This window comes from Cervus canadensis, chromosome 4 (assembly GCF_019320065.1).
Source record: "Cervus canadensis isolate Bull #8, Minnesota chromosome 4, ASM1932006v1, whole genome shotgun sequence".
NCBI lineage: Eukaryota > Metazoa > Chordata > Mammalia > Artiodactyla > Cervidae > Cervus > Cervus canadensis.
In genome coordinates, this window is record NC_057389.1 from 30,550,423 (window position 1) to 30,574,810 (window position 24,388).

At 41.8% G+C, this 24,388-nt stretch overlaps 1 protein-coding gene across 1 annotated transcript in view; it reads right to left on the reverse strand.

Moving 5' to 3' along the window:
* TENM2 (teneurin transmembrane protein 2) overlaps positions 1-24,388 on the reverse strand; it is a 1,360,160-nt gene that overhangs the window by 1,010,647 nt on the left and 325,125 nt on the right. The window contains exon 4 of the mRNA XM_043464766.1: positions 19,978-20,277. Within this exon, the coding sequence (XP_043320701.1) occupies positions 19,978-20,203 (226 nt within the window). The 5' untranslated portion in view covers positions 20,204-20,277. The remainder of the gene's footprint in view (positions 1-19,977; positions 20,278-24,388) is intronic.

Below are 24,388 nucleotides of genomic sequence, written 5' to 3' on the forward strand. Positions count from 1 at the left end.
TTCACACTAGAGCAATCCTAAATGGATCTCAGGAAATCTTCAGCAAACTCAACCTTGACTCACATTGCAAAAATCTCAACAGACAATGGTCTCCAGGAAGCCTTCCCTTCTGTTTCCCTAATGCTTTGGGCTTCTGTCGGCCAAGCTAGCTTCTGTCTGGTGTTAGCATGACTGAGCTCTCTTTCCCTCTCTGATATGAGCTTGTGAATTTCCGAAGAGCACGGACTACACCTTTTTCATGTTTCCTCAGCTCCCAAACAAAACTAGGGACAAAGCCTGCCATAGGTAAGTGTCTGCTGACTGAGTGATCTCCTAGGGTTTAAAGTTAACTAGCCTGAATTTGAGGTTTCGAATCTTTTCCACAGCGCTAAGGTTTGAATGGGGGTGAGGATAAAGCAAACAGCGAATGAGGTTTTCAAGCTGTTTACAGAAGTTCATTCTTCTGAGGGATCCATCCCTGGTTTGAGCTGTGGAAAAGATTGCTTCTATTCTGGTACCAACCCACTGGGATCAGAGAGCGAGAGGACAGAGGTCTTTGTTCCTCCCGTTTTCCTTTGCGGCATTACATCCACGGCCAGCTTACCTGCCTCAGTGCCGGGACACAGAGTAGGAGGATATTAGAGGCAACAGAAGCATTCTCTTGGAAAAGTGATTTTTTTTTTTGTTTTTAAATTTAAAAGCACCTCCATACAGATAAAGATTTTAGCTCCTATAAAACTAGATCATTTAGAACTCTAGGCAACCGGTAAAGCGTCTGTCTGCAATGCAGGAGACCCGGGTTCCATCCCTGGGTTGGGAAGATCCCCTGGAGAAGGAAATGGCAGCCCACTCCAGTATTCTTCCTGGAAAATCCCATGAACGGCGGAGCCTGGTAGGCTACCTTTCATGGGGTTGCAAAGAGTCGGACACGACTGAGCGAGACCTCCTCCAAAGATACATTTACTATGTGGCGAGACTGGTTTTAGATGAGTTTGAGCTCTGACTGAGCAGGAATACCCCACCTCCCTGCCCCTACTCTCACCTCTGCAATGGTTTCCCTTGGTTTCTCTTTCAGGGGCTACTTTCACAAGTGCCCATGTTCATGCCTAGAGAAATGGAAATCGCTGAACGCCATGGTCTCAGCCTATGATGTGGCAGACTTATCTCTTAGAGAAATGTACAGGCAGAGCCTGATGGCCTAATTACATGGGGGGCTTGGTGAGATTTGAGCCACAAGAAATGCTGCCTCTCCACTAAGTAATAAATGGAATTCGGAGTTGGGAAGTTGACCCTGCTGATGGGTGATACTGAAGGGCTCTGGTGAGGGGAGAGCATGGCACACCTTGACACCAGGAAGATCCAATGGCTTTGGGGAGTCCTGGGCTCAGTCTCCTGGGCTGGGACAGGCTGTCCCTCAAGATGTCTCCATCAACACAGGAATGTGTTTGGTGTCACAGGGATTCATGAATAGAGTTGTAGAGTTCCCAACCTCTTTTGTCACTACACTTTTCACTCACAGTAACAATCTGGTAATAACAAACACTGTTTATGAGTTATTTCACCATTAATAAAGTTTATCCCCAAAATTACACTTTGGAGTAGGTACCAAGATACCAATTGTATACAGGAACACAACTTCACCCCAGGAAAACCTAAGACTTGCCCAGCATCACATCGCACGTGGTGATCTGGCATAGGCTTGAAGCTCTGTCTTTCTGTTTCAAATTCTGGGTCCTTTTACTGGTTTCAAGGAGTTTGGAACATCTGAGTTGTTGGAAAATCTGTGCAGAGGAACAAGTCAGGAGGGAGGCAGGAGATGGAGAGGCAGGCACTGGGGTTTCTTGGCAGGCTGGGGCTCTGACTTGCTCTGATCCAGCCTCTCTGTTCACATATGAAACAGCAGGAGAGAGACAGGAGATAAAGCCTGTGAGGTAAGGTAAGGACACAGCAAGGAGCTGGCGGCTGCAGCAGGCAGAGAAGGGCTCAGCCCATCACTTCACAGAGGTCTCCTCTGGGTCAGAGAATGCAAAGGCACCAGCCAAAACCGATAACAGGGAGACGAGCTAAGGACCACCATTCTGTGGTTAAAATAAATAATACTTGCATGGATACTAGAGAGCAAAGGGAACATTCTCCTGCCTGTGCTTTGTACTTTAAAAAAATACTTTATTGACTTATTAGGCTGCACTAGGTCTTAGTTACTGCATGCAAACTCTTAGCTGGCATGCAGGATCGAGTTCTCTGACCAGGGATCGAACTTGGGCTCCCTGCTTTAGGAGCATAAGGTCTTAGCCACTGGACCACCAGGGAAGTCCCTCCTACTTTTCTTTAACCACATTAATACAGACTGATTCTTTACTTCACGTAGAATGTAAAACTCACAAATGTAAAACTCAGCTCTATGAATGCAGGGAAGGAATCATGAACTTGACCAGCAGGTGACCGAACAGGATGAACCTTGAACTGGAATGTGGGAGGTAGTGTTCTAGCTTTAAACTTAGGAGTTTGCGTGACCTCGGCCACCAGAGAAGCCCCCGAGTCTCAGTTTTCTTATCTGTCAAATGAGTGGTTTGAAACAGATGGTCCCCAAGGATCTGCCTGGTTCTGATATTCTCCAGCTCTACTGCTTTTGAGCGCTTCCATGCCCTTGTCGTCCATGGCTTCCAGAGAAATAGCATCTGTCACATCAATGACACAGCATTTGTATCCCTCCCTTTATTTTTCCTCCTGCTAAGGTGTTTTAATCCTGACAGTATAATAGAATAAATCACAGCCATCAGAGATGGGAGTGACACTGGCCACACACATTAGAGATAAACAGTCAAAAATCACTCACCCGTGCCTTCCCCTTGGCCCGAAGCCTCTGCTGTCTGACAACACTAAGCCTGAACTATGATTTCCATCTGGCTGCACAGATCTGAGCACCAGAATAGCCCTCTGCACTGTCTTAATAGCTGTAATGATACTTTGCTTCTCAGCAGCCTGCCCGTCCAGACCATCTCAACATTTGGATTTGATTTCTTCCCTCCAGCAAGTATAGAGGAAAGTATGGTTTTTACACAGTCAATCAACAAACATTTCCCAGTACCTACAAACAGCAGCCACTTAAGTCAGACTGCGTAAGTTTAGCTCTCTTCCATTCCTTTTATACAAAGTGCCTGTCCTGAGTAGGGTAGCTAAACCCTCTAAAGCTTGGTTGTCCTTAGGTATAGTGATGATTCTCATGTATGAATCTCATAGGTTATAATGAGACAGTAACAGTTCAGTTACTAACATTATTGTTACAACTCTTTTGTCTCTGCCTTAAGCAAGAGGGGAGTGTTATGGTGATACATATTTGGGGAAATGGATAATAGTGACAGTAAGCTCCAAAGAGACAGTTTTCAGAATAACTGGTTGGCCTGGGGGCTAAGTCAGTCATGCAAGTGGCACATTTTCAAGATGAGCTGTTAGCCACTTCCATGTTTTGTTTCCTCAACACTCGGTTTAACTGGAATTTCTGCATCTCTGTACAAAATCTACCTGTGAACTAGAAGCTGCGATAGTCCATACAACCAGGGATGGTTATGTTTTTTGTATGACAGAGGACTTTCTGGTCTTTAAAAATAAAGATTCTTCTCTCTTAAGGAAAAAAAGCTGTGATACATCAGAGTTAACTCAGCTCTGAAAAGCCAAGGAATTGTTATTTGCTAAGGACAACTGAGGAGTGAGAAGTCAGTACTCACTGTGTGTGGAGGGCAGTGGAGGCCAGCGGAGGGCACGTGGTTTGAGACAAAGAACAGAAGGTTGGACCCACTGATCCAGAAAGTAAGACTTACAGATAAAGGCCAAGATTGAGTTGGAAAATGCTTTCATTATGCTCCTCAAAACGTCTCTGAAACTTAGCAAATCCAGTACAAGAGGTGAGCTTATTACCCTTCATGTATGAATGAACTCAGAGATTCCAAATGTCCATCAGACACATCTGAATCTCACGTTGGGCTCAGGATGCTGTTTTCCTTAAGCAATCCTAGATAGCTTTTACCTATTTTCCCTGCTGACTTTCTAACTAACTTAGGATCTGTTTCCCACAGAGAATTCAGGGCTTTCTCTATGAGATAAATGATAAGACACTGCTCTTCTGCTGAAAATACTCCAGTGAATTCCCACTGTCCATTCCGTTTAAGTTATTTATGATTTCTGTTCCTGTGTTTCCATTTTTAAAATTAGGGAGATATTGAATGCATATGGGTATGGTACATGGAAGAACTCCTGGCACTTCATAAGTACTCAATCAAAAGTATTATTATTAGAAAAAATAAGACACAACAAAACTCTGTGAAGGAAGGTACCTTTTGTTCATTTCATTCCTGACCAAACTCCTTTATAAACTGTGTTGAATCTTTTCCATAGATTGCTGAATCCTTCTAATTCTGTGAAAGACTGAAAGCAAGTAGCTTACAGTACTAAACTACTGCATAATTTAACATTCTTTGACTAATCATTTTCCTGAGTTGTAAACTAAGGTAGAACAAAAGCAAGTTGTTCACAACTACATTAATTTTGTGTCTTTCACGGGTTTGTGATCAACTTGGTTGAGTTTCCTGAAAAGGGTTAATAAAAGGACCTTTTAAAGGTGTTCTTAGATCTGAGACTGAAATTATAGCATGTGTTATCATTGCTTTTTTTTTTTTTAAGCCACCCCATAAACAAGAAAGACACGTGCTTAGACGATCTAGAAAAGAAGCAAAATCCATGTTGGCTTTCACTCAGGGTTTGGCTAAAAATATATCATGACGTGCAGGGCACAGGCATGTCCTAGAAAGCTCTCAGGGTACCAGGGCAGCCAAGAGGCAGCTCTGGCCGACCTGGCACTAAGGTTACTTGATCGTGCCTGAGGAGGTGGGGGGTCTGGCAAAGCCAGCCCTGAGTATAAAACTGAGACTTCCAATGTTCTTTCTCAATCTTTCATGGCCAAACTGAAACAACACAGGGGAAAAGCTGCCCTGTGGGGAGGGGGAAAGAGGATCTGTGGATTGGAGGCAGAGCTGGGAACTGGATGTGATCCCTCCAGCTTCTAATGTGTGATGGGGATTCCTCGTTCAACAAATCTTTATTAAATGTCCCCATGCACAGCACTCTGGCTGGTACAAAAGGGGAAGGAAAGATGCATGAGGCATTGTCTTTGTCCTCAAGGAACTTACAGGATAAGCTTGCTATTCTGCACTGTCTGAGATCTGATAAAATGGCTTTCAAGGGGAAACAGTAGTATCAGGTTTGTTAGGCATGTGGTTAGGAATCTCTCATGCACTACAAACAGCAAAAACAACCTAACAGGGAACTCTGTATTTTTACAACTTTTGTATAAAACTACTCTAAAATTAAAAGTTTATTAAGAGTTTTTGAGAAAAACAACCAAAGAAACAGGAAAACAATCACATTTCTTATGTAAAATAACATCCAAAAAGCAAATCGCAAACCTTCCAAAATTTAGTAAGTACCAAGACACATCTCTAACGAAAGCTCAATGCCTTCTTTTTAGATCAACCATTTCCCAGGTAAGAAGTCTTACACTGACAGCTTTAGGAGCTACACCTTCTCTACAGTCTTCCTTTGGCCTACATGTGACTCCTCCAGCAATTTAGCTGCCAAAGGCCTTAACTCACTTTGCCCTGTAAGCAGAAGCTGAGAAAAATTCTTGTGGATAGGTATATTATTTGGGATGTGATTAAAAGCAGCAAGAGTGAAGGACAGGATGAAAAACAGGATAGGAGGGAACAGCAATACAAGAATCAGTTGTAGAGTTGGCCATTGCTGTGGGTGTTTAGTGACAATGGAGGTGGACCCTGCCAAGAAGCTTCAGGCTGTGCTTCTCAGGACAAAGGGCAGGGGCATTTATCCTTGGCTTCCTACCCATTGGCTTCTGAACTTACTGGTCAAGGGGGCCCCACATCTGCCAGCGGTGGACTTTCTGACACGCCATTTTTCCTGTCTTTAAGGGCATTTAGCACTTTAGCATCAGAAAATTGCAGGGCAGGAAATGAGGCCAGCTTGTGTACAGAGCCTCCCTAAACTGCCCCACAAGTGGCCATTCTAGCAACATGTGGGATTAACATATACACATTACTATGAAGAAGAACTAAAGAGCCTCTTGATGAAAGTGAAAGAGGAGAGTGAAAAAGTTGGCTTAAAGCTCAACATTCAGAAAACTAAGATCATGGCATCTGGTTCCATCACTTCATGGCAAATAGATGGGAACATTGTGGAAACAGTGGCTGACTTTATTTTTCTGGGCTCCAAAATCACTGCAGATGGTGACTACAGCCATGAAATTAAAAGATGCTTGCTCCTTGGAAGGAAAGTTATGACCAACCTAGACAGCATATTAAAAAGCAGAGACATTTTATTTTGTCAACAAAGGTCCGTCTAGTCAAGGCTATGGTTTTTCCAGTAGTCATGTATGGATGTGAGAGTTGGACTAAAAAGAAAGCTGAGTGCGGAAGAACTGATGCTTTTGAACTGTGGTGTTGGAGAAGACTCTTGAGAGTCCCTTGGACTGCAAGGAGATCCAACCAGTCCATCCTAAAGGAGATCAGTCCTGGGTGTTCATTGGAGGGACTGATATTGAAGCTGAAATTCCAGTACTTTGGCCACCTAATGCAAAGAACTGACTCACTTGAAAAGACCCTGATGCTGGGAAAGATTGGGGGCAGGAGGAGAAGGGGACAACAGAAGATGAGATGGTTGGATGGCATCACCGACACAATGGACATAGGTTTGGGTGGACTCTGGAGTTTGTGATGGACAGGGAGGCCTGGCGTGCTGCGGTTCATGGGTTCACAAAGAGTCTGACATGACTGAGCGACTGAACTGAACTGAACTACTATACAAAAAATAGATAACCAACACGGATCTACTGTATAGCATAGGGAACTCTACTCAATATTTTGTAATAACTTATATGGAAAAAGAATTTGATAAAAAGAATGAATAAATATAGAACTGAATCACTTTGATATATACCTGAAACTAACACAACATTGTAAATCAACTATACTCCAATAAAATTAAAAAAAGAAGTAATGTGAATCACCAAAAAAATAATTAATAAAATCTGAGTATTTTATGAAAATGAAATCCACATTTCTCAATTTTCTTGAAAAGCTGAAAGATCTAACAACACTAGCCCTGAATTCCCAAAGGCACCAAATCGTTAGAGCTGAGAGGCATGGCCTGGACATAAACAATCCAAATCAGGACAATCTCCACCATGATATACAGGTGAAAACCCAGCCTGCTTGGTTCCATGATCTTACCTTCCCTGTGAGTGTCGGACTTTCAACCTTATTTGAACTATTCTCAGGCTTAATAAATATTCAAATCAAAAAGCAGGTAGGAAACCACTGTTAACATTACTCTTCCTTACTGGCTTCACCTTTCACCATACATGTAACCTGCCTGTCTTTCTTCAATTCATCATGACGGCTTTGGCATTGAAGATGGTAGATCAAGGGACACAATTAATTGACTATGTGCTACATTTCAAGGCAGGTGCTCAAATTAAACCTGTGTTTAATGCTTAACAGAATATACAATGGGAAGCAGGAGTTCTGGAGGAATTCAGTCCCCTTAGTTCTTGTGACTTGGAACAGGGAGACCCTGACATCACAGAACCTATGATAAGTAAGACATCATCAAATAGCTGCTCATTATTGATTTGATTTGGAAACATGATATAATGTGCTTCTGGCTGTACAGTATTTATGAATCAAAGCCCTCTAAGAATTAGGAAAAAACTGGAATTAGGGGCTTCTGCATGAAAAGTGAGATTTCAAGTCACTATGCTGAGTACTAGGCCCTGTAAGCTTGGAATGCTATCAGTTATCAAAGAAACTGTTACTTTCTGCAATGTGTCCTTGTTGCACTCAATCCTTTGAGATGTTTCATTTATGTAAAAGTACCGTTTCAAAAATACTGATGCCTAGATCCAAACCTGCGTCTCTCCCCTGCTCCCCTGCCAGAGATTTTGATTGAACTGGCTTGGGTGTGGGGACTTTTGAAATTCAAAACTCCCCAGAAGAGGCTAATGAGTGGCCACTGGTCCAGAGACAGAAATGACATGAGGGGGTGGCCCCACTTGCTGCTTCCTCCCTGCTCAGCTAGGACATCTCTGCACTCTGCTGGAGCCTCCCTGCTGTTCAATCTCTGGGCTTGTGAAGCCAAAGTGTTAACTGGGTCACCTCCAGGCTGGGCTTTTGCAACGGGCAGAGATGGGGGTTAGTCTGTGAGCATTCACTGCATTGCCACTGTGAACTAAGGAATATTTGATCCTGAGGCTGCCAGGTGGTTGGGAACCTTTTTAAAGTCGATAGTGTCCCCTGCATTTGCAGTCATTTTGAGAGGGATTTTTGGGAGCTATGGATATTTACCTTGCAGTTGACTGTTTCTTTTTTTTTTTTTTTGAGGACATTAAAGTAATAGTCCTCTCTTCTGTCAATGTTCCAGCTACAGCAAATAGATCCATAGAAACAAATTTAATCCACTGGAATTACTCTTTAAATAAATTCAACATTTTGGTTCACAGAGCTGCAAATAAATTGACTGCTTTAATTCCCCATATGTGGAGTGGACCTGAACTGTACAAGGACAGACTGAGAAGCACCTATTATATAGTCAAGGTGGCCATGGACGAGGGGGAATTGAAAAGGAAGCACTTCAAACTATTTTTAAAATAAAACACATCCCACTGGGACAGTGACTGCCCGATGCCTACTATTCAGAAATCAGGGTGAACAAAGAGAAGCTTCACATTTGGTGGTTCTGGCCAAAGAAAAAGCTCTGGAAAAAGGAGGAGAATAACAGGTCCAGTTAAGAATATAACAGAGTCCCTCTGAATTTTCTCTGTGTAGGTTTTTTTTTTTTTTTTTTCCCCCAGAAAGATCTTCCCATCCTAGAGAAAATGTGTTAAAGATAATTCTCATGGTAAGTTTGGTAAAATATTCCAATTATTATAAAAGGCTATTGGACATTATTAAATAAGTCTGTGTTGCACTTATTTTTAATATCTTTGTGCACACTCGGTATTTGTTCTGATGGCTCCCAGCAGACATTTATTACTAAAGTAGATCTGACTTGAGGTTGAGTGGAAAGGAAAGCAGTCAGTGTGGAAGGAATTTTGAGTAACTTGGTGCTATGATGGAATCCGGCTGCAGTAAAATGAGAGGGCTTGTGAAATATATGTGCCAATTAAGAAATGAATGTGAATTCACGGTGGCCAGACACCAGCCCCTTCCCCTTCATATGTCCCTAGAGATGCTTCTGGAATTGCCAGAGCTGAAAATTAAATTATAAACCTAAAACATGACACTGAAAATGGAGTGTCTCCTTTGATGATATCGGCATGATGATTCATGAGTGGGTGAGCCAGCACCCCTTCTGAACTCAAGAGTGCAAAGTATCCTGAGACAGGCATAGGCAATTACCCCACCCCTCACAGTGACGTTTTTCTAAAGCTTCTGGTCTGAATTATATCCTGCCACCAATCACAGTGCACCAAAGGCTCCCTACACATATGACACAGTAGGTCCCTAAAGAGACAGGACTGCAGTATGTAGCACCAGCCTGGAAAAGCCAATACTGTCACTGGATTGCCAATACGCAGAAAAAGCAAATGGTAGTGAATTTCAACATAGGCGTGTCAAAGTGTGTTGCAGAAAACTCTTGCAAGTTGGCATTTCACAACATGAGATTTGATATTGCCATGCCAGAGATACACAACCCAGATTTCTAAGCAGATTCCTTCTGTGAGTCATGGTGCTTTAAATTCTTCTCATTAGAACAGGAAACAAACCACTAATGGAAATAAATTCTCTTGTCACTGCCTCCATGAGTCAGAAAACTGCACTTTGCTTTGAAGAAGAAAAGTTAAAATTTTACATAACCTCCTGCTCCTTCTGCCTCTTTAACTCCGCTTGCTCTTTGCAAAGTCTGGATCATATAGGTCACGTAGTCTCAGAAAGTGGGGACTTACAATACTAGGAGCTGAAGCTTATCTCACTCACCCTTGTCCTGCTCTTTGCAATTGCCCAGCTCCTGCAAACCTGCTTAATCTTATGCCTGTCCCTGTAAAGGTCAGGCATTCCCCTCCCCAGTTTGACTGCTGTTCCTGCGCATGAGAAACCCCTTGGTTTAAACCAGGCTATCAGCAGCTAGTGTTGTCCACTATAGTCTGTCTATAAAAACTCTGCAACCCCTTTGTTCAGGCTCAGAGCTTGGAGTGTTAACTCCTCTGGGCCCGCCGGCATGATAAACTTGAGTTCTCCCACTTTCTGAGTGTGGTGCTTGGTTTCTCGAGTACTGGTTTCTGCAACAGTTTATCTCCTTATTTGTGGGAGTCCTAACTTCCCTGTGCCAAGGTTTCTGAGTAACTCATTAAGAGGTAACGACAACAAGAACGGCCATGGAGGGCCCGTGGAAATCAGAAGGCTGAGCTTTCTTCATAGAGGGCATCTGAAGTTTAGGCCTTGTGGGATGAATAAATCTGGAATAGGCAGGTAGATAGTCTACAAGGAAGGAATGGACACAGGAAAGTTCTGGTCGGTTTTGCAATGGCAACACCCTTCAGGGCCCTGGCATGTAACCTAAGAGACTACAGAGAAGGACAGGTGTTAAGACAAAAAGCAGCCATGGCACGTGTGGCAAATGGGAACCTGATGGAATGGCTGTGGGCACACCCTTGAAGTGTCTAATGCAATCTGTAGACCAAAGGAAACACAGGAGCCAAGCATGGCCTGTGTGCATTGACTTTGTGACCTGTGATCTAGGGAGTAAAATGGAAGCCAAGTCATTGTAGTGGCATGGGAAATATAACAGGTGTTGTTTTATTTATTTTTACCTGGAAGGAATGCTAAGTGAAGTTTAGATGGACTCAGTAGAGTATCTAAAGGAATAAGTTTTTTTTGTTTGTTTGTTTGTTTGTTTCCATTCTCTTTGCAGGATCTTCTTCCTGTCTATTGATTGATTACCTGTGTTCTCATGTGAGCCCACTATTTCTGCTCCTTGTACATTTTTTCTTGGTTGATCACACCAAAGTGAAAGTGAAAGTCACTCAGCCGTGTCAGACTCTTTGAGACCCTGTGGACTGCAGCCCGCCAGGCTCCTCTGTCCATGGAATTATCTAGGCAATACTAGAGTAGGTAGCCATTCCCTTCTCCAGGGGATCTTCCCAACCCAGAGATGGAACCCAGGTCTCCCACATTGCAGGCAGATTCTATACCGTCTGAGCCACCAGGGAAGCCCAAAGCGTTCCCAGTGACAATTAGCAAAACTAATTAGAATGACCACTTAATTTCTTCACAAACAGCTCTTCTGTAGCAGTTTTTAGGCTGGATCACACCAAGTCCCATAAAATTATTTAGCTGGCATCTCCTCAATCTCTATCCAGCTCAACTGTCTCAGCAGAATTTCAGAGTTGTACATTCAACTGTCTATTAGACATTGACATGTGTGTGGCCTGAGGGCACCTCAAATTCAAAAGGTCTGCGTTATACATCCTATCTGAACTTACAAACGGCCCATCCTCAGTGATAAGCAGGAACATGCAGTCAGCTGCCATATCCAGAAACTTTAGTGATGTTCTTGACTCTACTTCCTTCCCTGACCTTGCTTGTCCCACGAATTGCCAGGAAATATTGATTTCATATTCTCAACATCCTCTTGCTTTTGCTAGTCAAGTTTCCAATTGGCAGAAATAAAATATACACTCAGGCATGTGCTCAAATCTGGTATGAGTTCATGATTTATTTAGCCAATAAGAGAAAATGAGCAATGTGTTATGGTCACACAGAGGGGCAGCAGAGAACACATAAATCTTTTCCTATGTTTTCTTTGCCCTGGACTCATATGAGATACTCTGTTGTTGGTGCCATTCTTTGCATAGACAAACCTAATAAGACTGAGAAAAACATTCAAATTTTTATAATACCATATTTTTATATGCTGACTTATGTTGCTATTGCAGGAAAACTTGAAGTAAAATTTTAGAGATTTCCACTTTAAGGGGTTATTTACAAACAATGATCTTTTTTGATTCTTAAAGTGATCTTGGCATCAGGAAGCCAATATTCTCTTTGCAGGAGAACATATTAGTCAATGCCCAAGAGAACCAGATTAGTATGCCTGTCTCCCACTTGTATAGGGTCCTTAAAGTCAACCATCTCTGTTCCTCAACAACATTTCTCAGATCATCTCTGTTATCCCAGTTTAGGGCACGAGGCTCCCTTGCTTAAACAAAACACAGCCTCCTACCCCACCTCACTGATCGTCTTGTCTCCCTGTAACATACTCCATCAACTGAAGCAAGCATAATTTCTCTGAAATGCCTTCAGGAACCAGTTTCTCCCTTCCACTCCATCTCATATGTCCCCACGCCACATTCAGCTAACCCGAACTTCTTTTATATCCTTAGAACAACTCATCTTTGTCACATCCAGATATTTGGATATGTTATATCTTTTGCCTGAATACTCTTTCTTGCCTCTTAGATCACCTAACTCCTCCTCATCCTTCAAGAGTGTCACAATTTCTGAGATCCCTGATGCACAATTCTGGGTGAGATACCTCCCCAGAGCCATTTAATATTTTCCATTTTTCTGTGTTTATCAGACCAAATCTAGTTTTATGTCTATTATATTTTTCCTCTTTAGGATTGTGAAGTTTTGTGAGCTTAGTGGTCATTTTGCCTTATTCATTGTTGAGCACCATAACTTAACACAGTTGCCTCATGGCTACTCCTTAAAAATAAGGCAGTGTTTTGGAAACGCCAGACTATCCATTATACAAAAGAAAAAAAAAAATGTTAGGGGAAAGACTAAGGGAAAAAGGCAACTTAAATGGTGAAGCAGAGGGACAATATTGCAATGTTGGAAGCTTCCCACGGGTTAGGAAGCTTGGGACTAAAATAAAATTAAGAGGGATAATGGTCACGATATAGCGAAGATCAATATAGACTAGCAAGAAAAAAAGAGTCTTAGCAGACTCTACTAAGAGGCACATGTTGGGATACCATTCCCCCAAACTGAGGTTTTGGTGGGAGGGTGTGGTGGGGAGGAAACAGACATTGAGGAAAAGACAATTACGTTTGACACATGATTTTTTAAGAAAAATATTCCAAAGGCAATTGGAAAAGCAGAAATGGAGCTTGGAAAGACCACATGTGTTTCATACTTGAGTGCTGCTAGTACTGGGGACATGGTGGTATTTCTTACCTATGTTTGATATCAGGACATTTATTTGCTATACAGCATTAATGCCATCAGGCCTAGGAGGTACTCACCATATGCCACCTCCAGGTACAGGACAGCCTAAGCCCAAGACACGGCCAGCTGAGGGCAGAGTGACAGAGGCATGACAGGGCCCCAGGCCAGGCCCACCTGAACCCTCCTTAGGAATGTTCTGCTGACGACTGCCAAAGACTGCTTCCAACGGCGCTGCCCAGGGAAGAAACCTGAGAGTGGGGTTAACAACAGACGTCTTTAAACATATCGTTTCCAGCGAAAAGCCAAGTAAAGAGAAGGAGGAACAAGATATGATACGTGTGAGGCCATATATACTTCTGGATTCTCCAGTGATGTAAGACAAAGCATCTGATTTTTGCATAAGTTAATTTCAGTTGGGATATTTTCCTGCTTTTACTTGTAATTGAATGAGTCTTGAGAAAGAGAAGCTATGAACGCTGACATTATACAAACAAGGCTGTTTTAAAGGAGATGCCGTGGAGAAGAAAGAGGAGACGTCACAGCTGAAATGGAGAATTACCACGGGGGGAAATAAAAGCAGAAAAAGGAAAACAATTCAAAGAAAGTTAGATCTGAAGTTGAAGGCAAAATTGACAATAGGTAATTACTGAAAGAATAACAATTGGGAGACAGGAAGATTGTAATCTTAGAAGGGCAGAGAATATCAACAATGAAATTCCAGAAAAGCGCAACTCTCTAAGTGACAACGACTTCAAAGTATTACATGTAGCATGATGAGAATGAATTCATTTTCATCCAGAGTTTATATGTATAAAATCTTGTAATTTAAACCCGTTTCTCAGATTTACATGCCAATTTTATGCTATAAAAGCCACATCTGTTAAAACATTACATCCAATGCCACTACCTTCAAGCATTTTTCTGTTCTGTTCTTTACTTGTAAAGCTGTCTGACTAGCAACTCTACAGTGTGTTGGCATCAGCTGCCATTTCTGAGATGGTATCTTTCATTCCTTTCTAAAAATAAGGAAATAATCTATGAGTTATGCTCATCTTCGGGAGCAAAAGGTATGGTGTGTGGGGAGTCCAGCAGCTGGAACAGAATTTCTGGCTTCGAGGAGCCAGAACTATTGCAAGTCACAGGAAACAAACCTAAGCAAGGGGAAAGGGATATTTGTGTTGCACACAATATTGTAAGGTTAGAAAGAGGATGATCACCACTTTTGCTTGCTATAAGATTAAAATGATAGTAATTATAACTGTTAGCATGTATTCAGCACTTATTAACAGAAAGATAACATCCACAGCATGATATATGCATCATCATAAGAAAGGGTCCCGATAATCATATTGGTGGAAATGTTTAAAAGAACAGAAAATAAGACTTAGACAGTCTACATTCTCTAATGTGATCAAGGTCACACTGCTCGAAGACATCGATACTGAGATTTAGACACAGTTTAACTCTGGGTCTGCAACTACTCTCCCATATGCCTTTCAGATGAAGCAACAAGCATTTGAGTTAGCCAGCAAGAAGATAACAGATCATTATCCACTGAAGTGTTATAAATTATCTTTTTTTCAAGTTTTTTTTTTAAAGCAACAACATAACCAAACAGTAAGAAGTATTGATAAAATATTATTCTCAGTTGAAGTATGTAAAGAAGTCCTGGCCTAGGGGTAGAAGAATAAATGGAATGCAATCTCCTAAAGCTACTGGTCAAGTCTTCCAGATATTTATCAACCAAACTTTTGAATGTCCCTAAAATGTAAAAGTTTATCATTACAGGTAAATTAAAAGGCTAGGGTTTTCAAAATAGAACCTAAATGGTGCTTTGGGTACAGTGGATAAGTAACTATATTAAGACTATGGTATAAACAGAAATGCTCACACATTTCCAATGTACTTCAATAATTAAAATATACATTCATTGATACAGGTAACCGCTTGAGTTTACTGGTTTGTGAGTTTTCAGATCATTAGCACATGTTAGAGTTATGCTATGCCAAATGACACAGAGAAGAAATGTATTGCCCAAATTATTTTAAAGATCACAAGAGTGAAAACTGGTTTATGACATGCCAAAATCAAACCTAGTCTCAAATGCATATGTGTTATGTGTTGATGTATTTTTACAGGGTTAGTCAAATTATTTCTCTGCTAGATCTGATGGAGAGAAGTAATACAAGCAATCTTTCAAAACTCCAATCTTCCCTCAATTCTTTCTTCAACCTTGACCCAAACAGACAGCCTGAGGTCCACAGAAAAGAATTTAATCTCGGCCCCCTCTCAAGAGGCTTACATTACCAACTGGAGAGGAGGGCTGTTTGAGGGATGAGCAGCCTGGTGGAACTCTCTGATACACTGGGCCTTGACTATAGCCCAGAAACTCTGCTCACCTAAGAAAAAGTATTTAGACAGGGACCCCTTGCTTGGTTAGTGTTCCAGAATGAGAGGTGGTGCATTAAAGTGATGACCTCAGGGAGGGCAAAGAATTGGTGCTGACTAGCCTGGCACACATATTGACCCTGGAAACTTTTTCCTACAGGAGTGGGTTGTGGAAAGGTCTTGTAGGAAGGAAGGTTTCCAAGGAGTCTGGGATAGATAGTTGTGCACATGGAGGGGAGTGGGCAAGAAGAGGAATCTAAATCAGCAGTGCTGCTGGTGGTGGAGCTCATTCTAGGTTCCATTATAGTTCCTATACTGAGAAAGCCTTATAGGTGTGTTGACACCTAAAGGTTTATACATTGAATTTCACAGCCTTTGACTGAGGCTGAATGTCTGGTTTTCATTGGTTTACTTATTTATTTGAGAAGTACTCAAATGCGTTGGTTTAAACATAGCTCTTGAATCCAGCTTCCTGTATGGGAAACTTGTCTCTAGTTCTTCCTATGTTTGTGACCTTGGCTGATTTCTTTAACCTTCCCATGCCTTGCTTTCCTAATCCAGAAAAAAATGGACTAATAATAGTACCTACTTTACAACATTTACTATGAATATTAACTGAGCTACTACAAGTAAAGCGCTTAAATGGGCACCTGATGAAGAAAATCTCCATGACTGTTAGCCTTAGCCATTACTCTTTGGTGATTATCGTTGTTGCTATTCAATATATCTGAAGACTATATAATAATCCAGGTGAAGCACAGTATTAGACCAGATTCAGAAGCACATAAATATGCAAAAGCAGAGTTCACATCTAACTTCAGGCTCTTAAGCCCCAGGAGGATGTCTTGTGTATCACACTGCTCTACACCCTAACTTCAGGGTCCAAAACGACAAGCTGATACAACCTGGCTGAGAACTTGGCTGACCTGTATTATTCAAAGTGGCATCTATTTCACAGATCAGGCTGGGACTGGGTTTGCCCAGGGATCAGACCACTGGTCACTTTTGTCAGGTGCATTAACTTTCAGACCACTAGGATGCTATTTAGTGCAGGATTAGTCATTTACTAATTACTAATTACTCCAGCGGCCACAGACCTAAGGTCAGTCATTTTCTCCCTTCACACCAGGAGAATCCAACATAATAGAGGCCAGACAGGTAATTTGCATTGTCTCTTCTTAGGAGAGACCCACAGGAGAAGGAGGCAGGAGGAGGATTCTGTGTTGAAAGCAAGCGAAGGAGTTTTACTTTGACGGGCATTTCCATAAGCTTCTCAGGGGAACTTGTGGCCCATCTTTCCTGCTGGGACCTGGCAGGTTCTCACATTTGATGCTTACTGCTGGCCAGCTGGGGAAACTGGACAAGGTCTGACCCCAGCTCCTAATCACTTCTACTAGCTGGCAAGTCTTTTCCCCTCTGAGCATCTGGAGAGTCATCCGACTGTGTTTGCCAAACTTGCTTGCAAGTGAGAAGCGTGTTTGTTTTATGATCGCTGTCTTGGGTTTTAAATAAGAATACTGTAGGAGATGATCCTGCTCTGATCCTTGCTAATGTACCTCTAGGCTAATAAGTGCTGAGATGATCCTCCTCTTTGATTTCATGAATAAGAAAATAAAATGGGAAATGTGTGACATTTTAAAAAAATTATTGTTATTACTGAGAGTAAAATTTGTTTTAACCCTCTCTGGAGTGGCTAAGTTTCACACTGAAAATGCCGCTTGCCAGATTGTATCTCCTGTTCCTCCTCTCCTTAAATATGTGCTTATTTACTTCCTGCAGAGTTCAATTTTAGAACCCATCAAAGTAGATCCACTCAGACTGACTACATTTTCATGCATAAATTCATAGATGTCTTCAGAAGGAATTGCACTTGCATATGCAAATACTTCCAATGCCTTTTCATTTCTACTTTTGGCCTGCACAGTTTTTAATTCATGCAAACACATTACACAAACAAATATGGGCTCAATAACAACACAAGGCATGTGTGAATTGTTAATTGCAAAGCGAAGGGTTTGATATGGCCAAGCGACTTTCATTATTATCAATGGAGAGGAACAAGATTAAACAGGAAGAATAAAGGTATATTTGAAAATAAAATCCCAGGCACTTGGTTTCATTTTATGTAAATATTAATAAGGGAAAAGGTGACAGGCAAATCCACAGTTCAACAATAATCTAGGATCTTCAGCTCAGTGCACAATGATCAGAAGCCAGGATGCACCTTTAATGAGACTTAGGAAGGAGAGGCCACATTTTAGCCCAGAATCATGAGAAACAAAAACATACGCAATAATATCATAAAGGAAATAGAAAACACAACAGAAAATGAAAGGCCGTCAACCTTGTTGAATGTGCATCACCTTTCAAAATATCTCAGTCTTGTATGAGAGACACCCCTGGAAGCAACAGGCAGGTATCTTCATTTATCAAATTGGATAGTTAAGCCTTCCCTTAATTAAGCTGTGAGTCCTCGTTTTTTTTTTCTTTCTAATTTCCACTACATGCACTTTGGGGTCTGGTGAGAACTTAACAAAGTAAAACACTTGTTGAAGTTACTCACAGATCAAAGACATCTGATACAGAGCAATTTTCAAGCAACCCTCCTCCCCTTGTTTGCAATGTGTTTCATTTACATGCAGTTAACTCAGAAAATAAGAGTGAAGATTAAATAACAAGTGCATTCTGCAAGGGTCTACAAAGGCAGTAGAGATAAAATTTTAACTGTTTCTCCACTGATTTTGTGGAATGTTTTATTAAATATGAAAGGTGAAGCTAGGCTAATGGAGGAGCACTTGAGAACACGATTTTTTTAGAACAATCACTGGATTAAAGGAGATATACATATATATTACAAATAAGTAGTGTTTTCTAAGAAATAAACAAAAGACTAAGCAAGCTAAGCTAAGGAAATTAAGAAACCAGGGATGGAATTTGAAGCTTCTATAGACTGAATGTTTGTGACTCTCCAAAATTTGTATATGAAACCTAACCCTCAGTGGTATCTGGAGGCGGGGCTTTGGGGAGGTAAGTGAACGACAAGGGTGGAACCCTCATAAGTGGGTTTGCTGCCCTTATAAAAGAGGCCCCAGAGAGCCCCCTTGCCTTCCGCAGCTTTATGAGGACACAGGCCAAGATGGCCGTCTGGGCCAGGGAGTCACCTCTCAGCAGCGCTCAACTCTGCTAGGGCTTGACTGTGACCGTCCCTGCTTCCAGAGCTCTGCCAAACTAAATTTCTGCTATTGGTAAGCTACCAGTTCACAGTACTTTGTTATAGTGGCCTGAAAGGGATAAGACACAAGCTAGGGTATCTAATGAAGAATTAAATTAGTTGCAACACTTACTGACAGGGACAGAGAACAAGAACTATAGAATCCGTATTAACACATGAGGCAGTAAACCAGCAGGTAGAACCTTGACCCTTGGCGCTGCAGAGCACCCCTTCCTGGTGCATTCACTGCAGTTTTGCGTGTCCACTGGTAATTCTGCTAACACTTTATGTAAATCACATACAAGGCGAGGCTGGTACACAAAGCATAAGACCTGGAGCCAGCCAGGCAACTTAGACACACTGCCTCTCACACTGTGCCTGAGTCCAGGCGTCCATACATTCACAGCAACTCAGCACAAGCGATAACAAAATTCCCCATGGATAGTGACTAAGAAGAGAATGCCAACTGTTAGTGCTTAGGATGAAAACATTCTGCTCCCCAAAGAAATCAAAACTGTAGAAGAAAATTATGTTTAGGTGAAAGCAGCTGTGGGAATTATACCAGTGGAATTGGAATTGACCTATACTTCAAAACATTAAAAACATGTATAATTCAGAATTAACACCACATATTTTGGGGGGGGAGAGAAATTAAAGATTATTATATGGGAGGGGAGTGGAGAGAGATTCAAATATGTTTTTATCATTATACGATTTGTTCAAAGAGAATATAACCGAGAAGCTCAATGTGAGAAGGAGGAGAAATCTGAACTCTTAGAGGCTTGTGTCTCAGTTTCAAGGAGAATAGTTTAAAAATCACAGATAATTCCATGTTCCTTGGGACTGCAATCCATGATGGTCACAGGGATATCCCTCATGGACCAAGGGTCTGCTTTCTGTTACATCTGATCAAAACCTACCCTGGCATGTCTCCAAAAGTATCCAAACTGTCAAAGGATTGAAGTATCCAGGACAGAAGAGGCCCTTCTATGGTCCCCATAGGAATCTGACACGGGTTGACAAGAAGATTGTTCTCTTAAACTACACTTGAATGGAGAGTTAATGTGGACCTGCTTTGCTCCCTGTTTTCACCAACCTCAGTCATCCATGTGCAACAGCGCAAGCGAGACAGCGCGGGCCCTCGGCGTGGGCAGCCCCACCTACCTTGTCTTGGGAACTCGTCCGACTCCCGGTGAACGAGGTCTGTCACTCGGTTGCCATAGTGCATCCTGCTGTCATGATCATAGGCCTTCAGGGTCTCGCTGGAGCTGTAGGACTTCTGTGTGGGCACACGGCAGTCTTCACTGTCCAGGGAGGAGCTCGTGTAGCGACACTCCTTGCCACACCGTCCCCTGGTCAGAGAGCGGTGTCGCCGGTCCTTGACATCCATTATCTCAGGTCTGGCAGAAGGCTGATACTTTCTGAAAAGTCAGGCCGGGGTATGGGCACTTGTCACGTGGCCACCTAGAAACATCACAGGAGAAAAACTCAGACTATGATTCTAAGAATTACTGCCTTCAGTTCTGATTCATGCTTTGACTCAGATCAAAACGCACAAAGGCAAATTTGGTCAGCGCTGCATCATCTCTTCTGCAAATGCTTAATGTATACTTAAACAATCAGCCTAAATAGAATCACTCGATGCAGCAAATTAATTCCCATGCTATTTAACTTAATAGATTTGAGGGGAAAACAGTAGCAAAATAATTCATATTTTTATTTTCTATGTGTGTGAAGGTGACATGGCAAGTCTGTCACTCTAATGAAAGATCTTACTATGAAGTGGTTCAGAGTAAAACTGATTTTATCTGACTTTAACTGCTTTCTCTTTTTGCTGCTGAAGGACTAGGGAAAAACACCAAAATTAAATAAATACAAATATAATAAAGATGTAAAAGGCAAAAATATATGCTGATGATGCTTTTAATGGTACCAGGTCACACTGGACCACATAAAATTTGCCTGGCTGGTTATGGAGAATGATAATATAAGGCATTCTTGACATGCAGTCTTCCTCTGACTTATTTAATGAGCCTTCAGCAAACTCCTCATCTGGTTTATCTTCTTGGCAAATCTGATTCCTGGACACACCTGGTCCTTTCCCTAGTCACCTGCCAACAGGACATCTTGCTCACAGAGGTCCAACGGGCACAACCACATGGCCATCTACCTAAGCCCACCCTAGTGTCCTTTTCACAGGTGGGATATCCACTGTGGAAAAGAAAAAATGGGGAAGAGCACTGAATGCAATAGGTAAGTTGATGGAAAGAAGCCTCTCCAGCATATGATCTGGCAACCAGGGAGCCCCACAGTTTGACATCCAGGACCTAGAAATGTAGACAAACATCACTCAGAAAACTCTAGCCTTCTGCCGAGCAAATAAGATCAACACGCTTAGACGCCTCCAAGTTCCAAATGATAGGCTCTTATTGATTTCATCGGCCATGCAAAATAGCCTAGACCACAGGGCCAGGGCCTGGACAAAATGGAAAAACATAAATTTAATTAAAATGGCAAATACAACCCAGAGCCAGTGTAATGATTTTTCTCCAGGCTACTGATGCTCACTGTCTCCTCAATATGTCAGAATGTACTTGGGGAGCAGATCTATAGTTTGGAGCCCCTCTCCTCTTCTTTGGTTACTTACCACACTGCAATGGGATGCTTGTGTATACCAAGGGACTAGCCTAAATGTGTAGCAATGTGGAAGGCATCAGCCCCAAGACAGCAGAAGCCAAGTTATCTCTTACTTGTCCCTTCATACCAAGAGGTCCTTCTGGATCTCAGAAACCCTCCTAATTAAGACTATTTGTGTACAGTATCAAACATTGCCTGTAATCGTGAATAGCTTTGTTTGACAACGGGCAATGAAAAAGAGGACCTATCTGTGGTAAACACCAAGCAGAGTCGAGCTGTTGCCACAGTCACTTCAAAAAACTTAAATTCTCAGTTTCCTGGAGCCTAGTCTCCAACTTAGGAAGCTGAGAAGCATCTTTGAGAGTCACCAGTCAAGACTCCAGGACCTGCTTAGAGAACAAAGGTGGTCAGCGTCAGCATGGAGTTTTGGGGGCTGCACCAAAGATTCCAGTGTCTTAACATTAGTAAAATTTCTAGATGTTCAAAAACTTCTCCTTTAACATCCAACATGTGATCTTAACATTTTAGAATCCATAGTATAGGCTGGTTGGAAGCATGGCTATTGTAGTCCTGCTGGATATCAATCTCATCATGACCACTTGACTAGCCAGAGCCCTTGTAAAATTCAGGTTCTCAACCACTGAAAACAGAAAATAAGTATTTACAGATTAGAGTATTTATACAAATTAGATGGGACACTATGGGAAAGCTCTCAATATGCTGCCTAACACATGGTAAGGGCTCTTGAAGAAGTAGTTTTTTTTTTTCCTCCTCTGAACGATTAAAAATAATTTTTTGTCTTAGCTAAGAAGCTGCAAATTTGCATAAGACAAAGATAATCATATGAATTCCTGAAACTCAAACTTCTAATTATAAATGTCAATACTTGAACTACATACAGATAAAGGAAGACTTTTAGTGCCTATTAAGGATGTAGGTCTGGAGAAGTAAATGGCAACCCAACCCACTCCAATATTCATGCCTGGAAAATCCCATGGACCAAGGAGCCTGGTAGGCTACAGTCCATGGGGTCGCAAAGAGTCGGACATGACTGAGCGACTTCACTATACTATACTTTAAGGATGTAGGTGGCACTAATGCTAAAATAATCTGCCTGCCAATGCAGGAGACAAGATGCAAGTTTGATCCCTGCATGGGGAAGATCCCCTAGAGAAGGGAATGGCATCACATTCTAGTATTCTTGCCTGGAAAATTCCATGAGCAGAGGAGCATGGCAGGCTACAGTCTCAGCTCAGTTCAGTCGCTCAGTCGTGTCCGACTCTTTGCAACCCCATGGACTGCAGCATGTCAGGCCTCCCTGTCCATCACCAACTCCCAGAGCTTATTCAAAATCATGTCCGTCGAGTCAGTGATGCCATCCAACCATCTCATCCTCTGTTGTCCCCTTCTCCTCCTGCCTTCTATCTTTCCCAGCATCAGTGTCTTTTTAGAGGAGTCAGTTCTTTGCATCAGGTGGTCAAAGTACTGGAGTTTCAGCTTCAGCATCAGTCCTTCCAAAAATACTCAGGACTGATTTCTCTTAGGATTGACAGGTCGGATCTCCTTGCAGTCCAAGGTTCTCTCAAGAGTCTTCTTCAACACCACAGTTCAAAAGCATCAATTCTTTGGCGCTTAGCTTTCTTTATAGTCCAACTTGCACATCCATACATGACTACTGGAAAAACCATACATAGCTACAGTCTATGAGGCTGCAAAGAGTCTGACCCAACTGAGCACCCACACAAGGGTGTATAAGATTGTGTGCACTAACACTGAGGAGCTACAAGTGTTCTAGGGGAAGAAGGGTTGGCTGTTCTGAATGTATTTTATCATTTTTCTCTCCTCTGCTTCACTGTGAGTTTTTACTTTTTAATGTTTTCAGTGTTCCTAACTCATGAAATCCTATCTCCTCTAATTTGCATCATGCTTTGGAAATTGGGCTGACTTTCTATGTGTGCATGTATGCGATTTTATTTTACACATATTTTTAAAAATTATGCTCTAAGTGGGAGCCTAAAGGCTTATTACCTATTTATAAAGTACAAGAAATTTAATGTTTGGACATTTTGACATCTAATTTGGTTGCCTAGTGATCTTTTCCTGCTAAATTTCTCTTTCTTGCTTATGCCCTTGATAGTTCAGTTTGTCAGCAATGTCACCTCCAGATAAATGATAGACATTTATATAAAATGAGGTAAGAAAATGACAAATTTTAGCCAGGGAAAACTAATTTCTTAGAAAACTGAGCAGAGTATACAGACTGTTGGACTCTAGACATTTTGTATTTGGCCTGCTTGTTATTTAAAAATTAATTTTCAATAAAAAAAGAGACAAACCAGCAGAATTTATATTAAAATCTGGGTCCTGAGCTTATTATGAAAAATCAGGCAGTCTAGAAATTCCCACTTTCAAAACGATTGGACAAGTGTACTTCTACAAATTTTTTTCCCACTAGGTATAGCTGAAGACCCTATACATTATATATAACATAACAGTAGGAAGAATCTGAAAGGTAGGAATAAAAGACAGACTTACTAGTGCCCTCAGGACCCAAGGAACAAAACTGTTGTGAGTTTCCGAAATTTTTTTTTGCCCTATATATTTCATTCTTGGAGCTAAAGATATTGTCAACCCAGTAACAGCAATAGACTCAGATGATAAAAATTCCAACAAAATCCTGCTGCCTCTAGCCAAAGGACATTGAAGGGGGCAGCGTAACAAGAGAGGAAACATTGAGATGCTAACCATCTTACCGCAGCCAGATAGCACAGGAAATTCAGTAGATCCCATCCCCACCTTCACCAGCAAAAGCCAAGTGTGGAGCCTAGATTTCCATGCTTCTGAGGAAGCAACAAGCTACCCCAACCCCAAACAGTGGATTCACAGAAGGTTAAGAAGGCAGATAGGATTTTCATGCCTTACAGGAAGGAATGCGGTC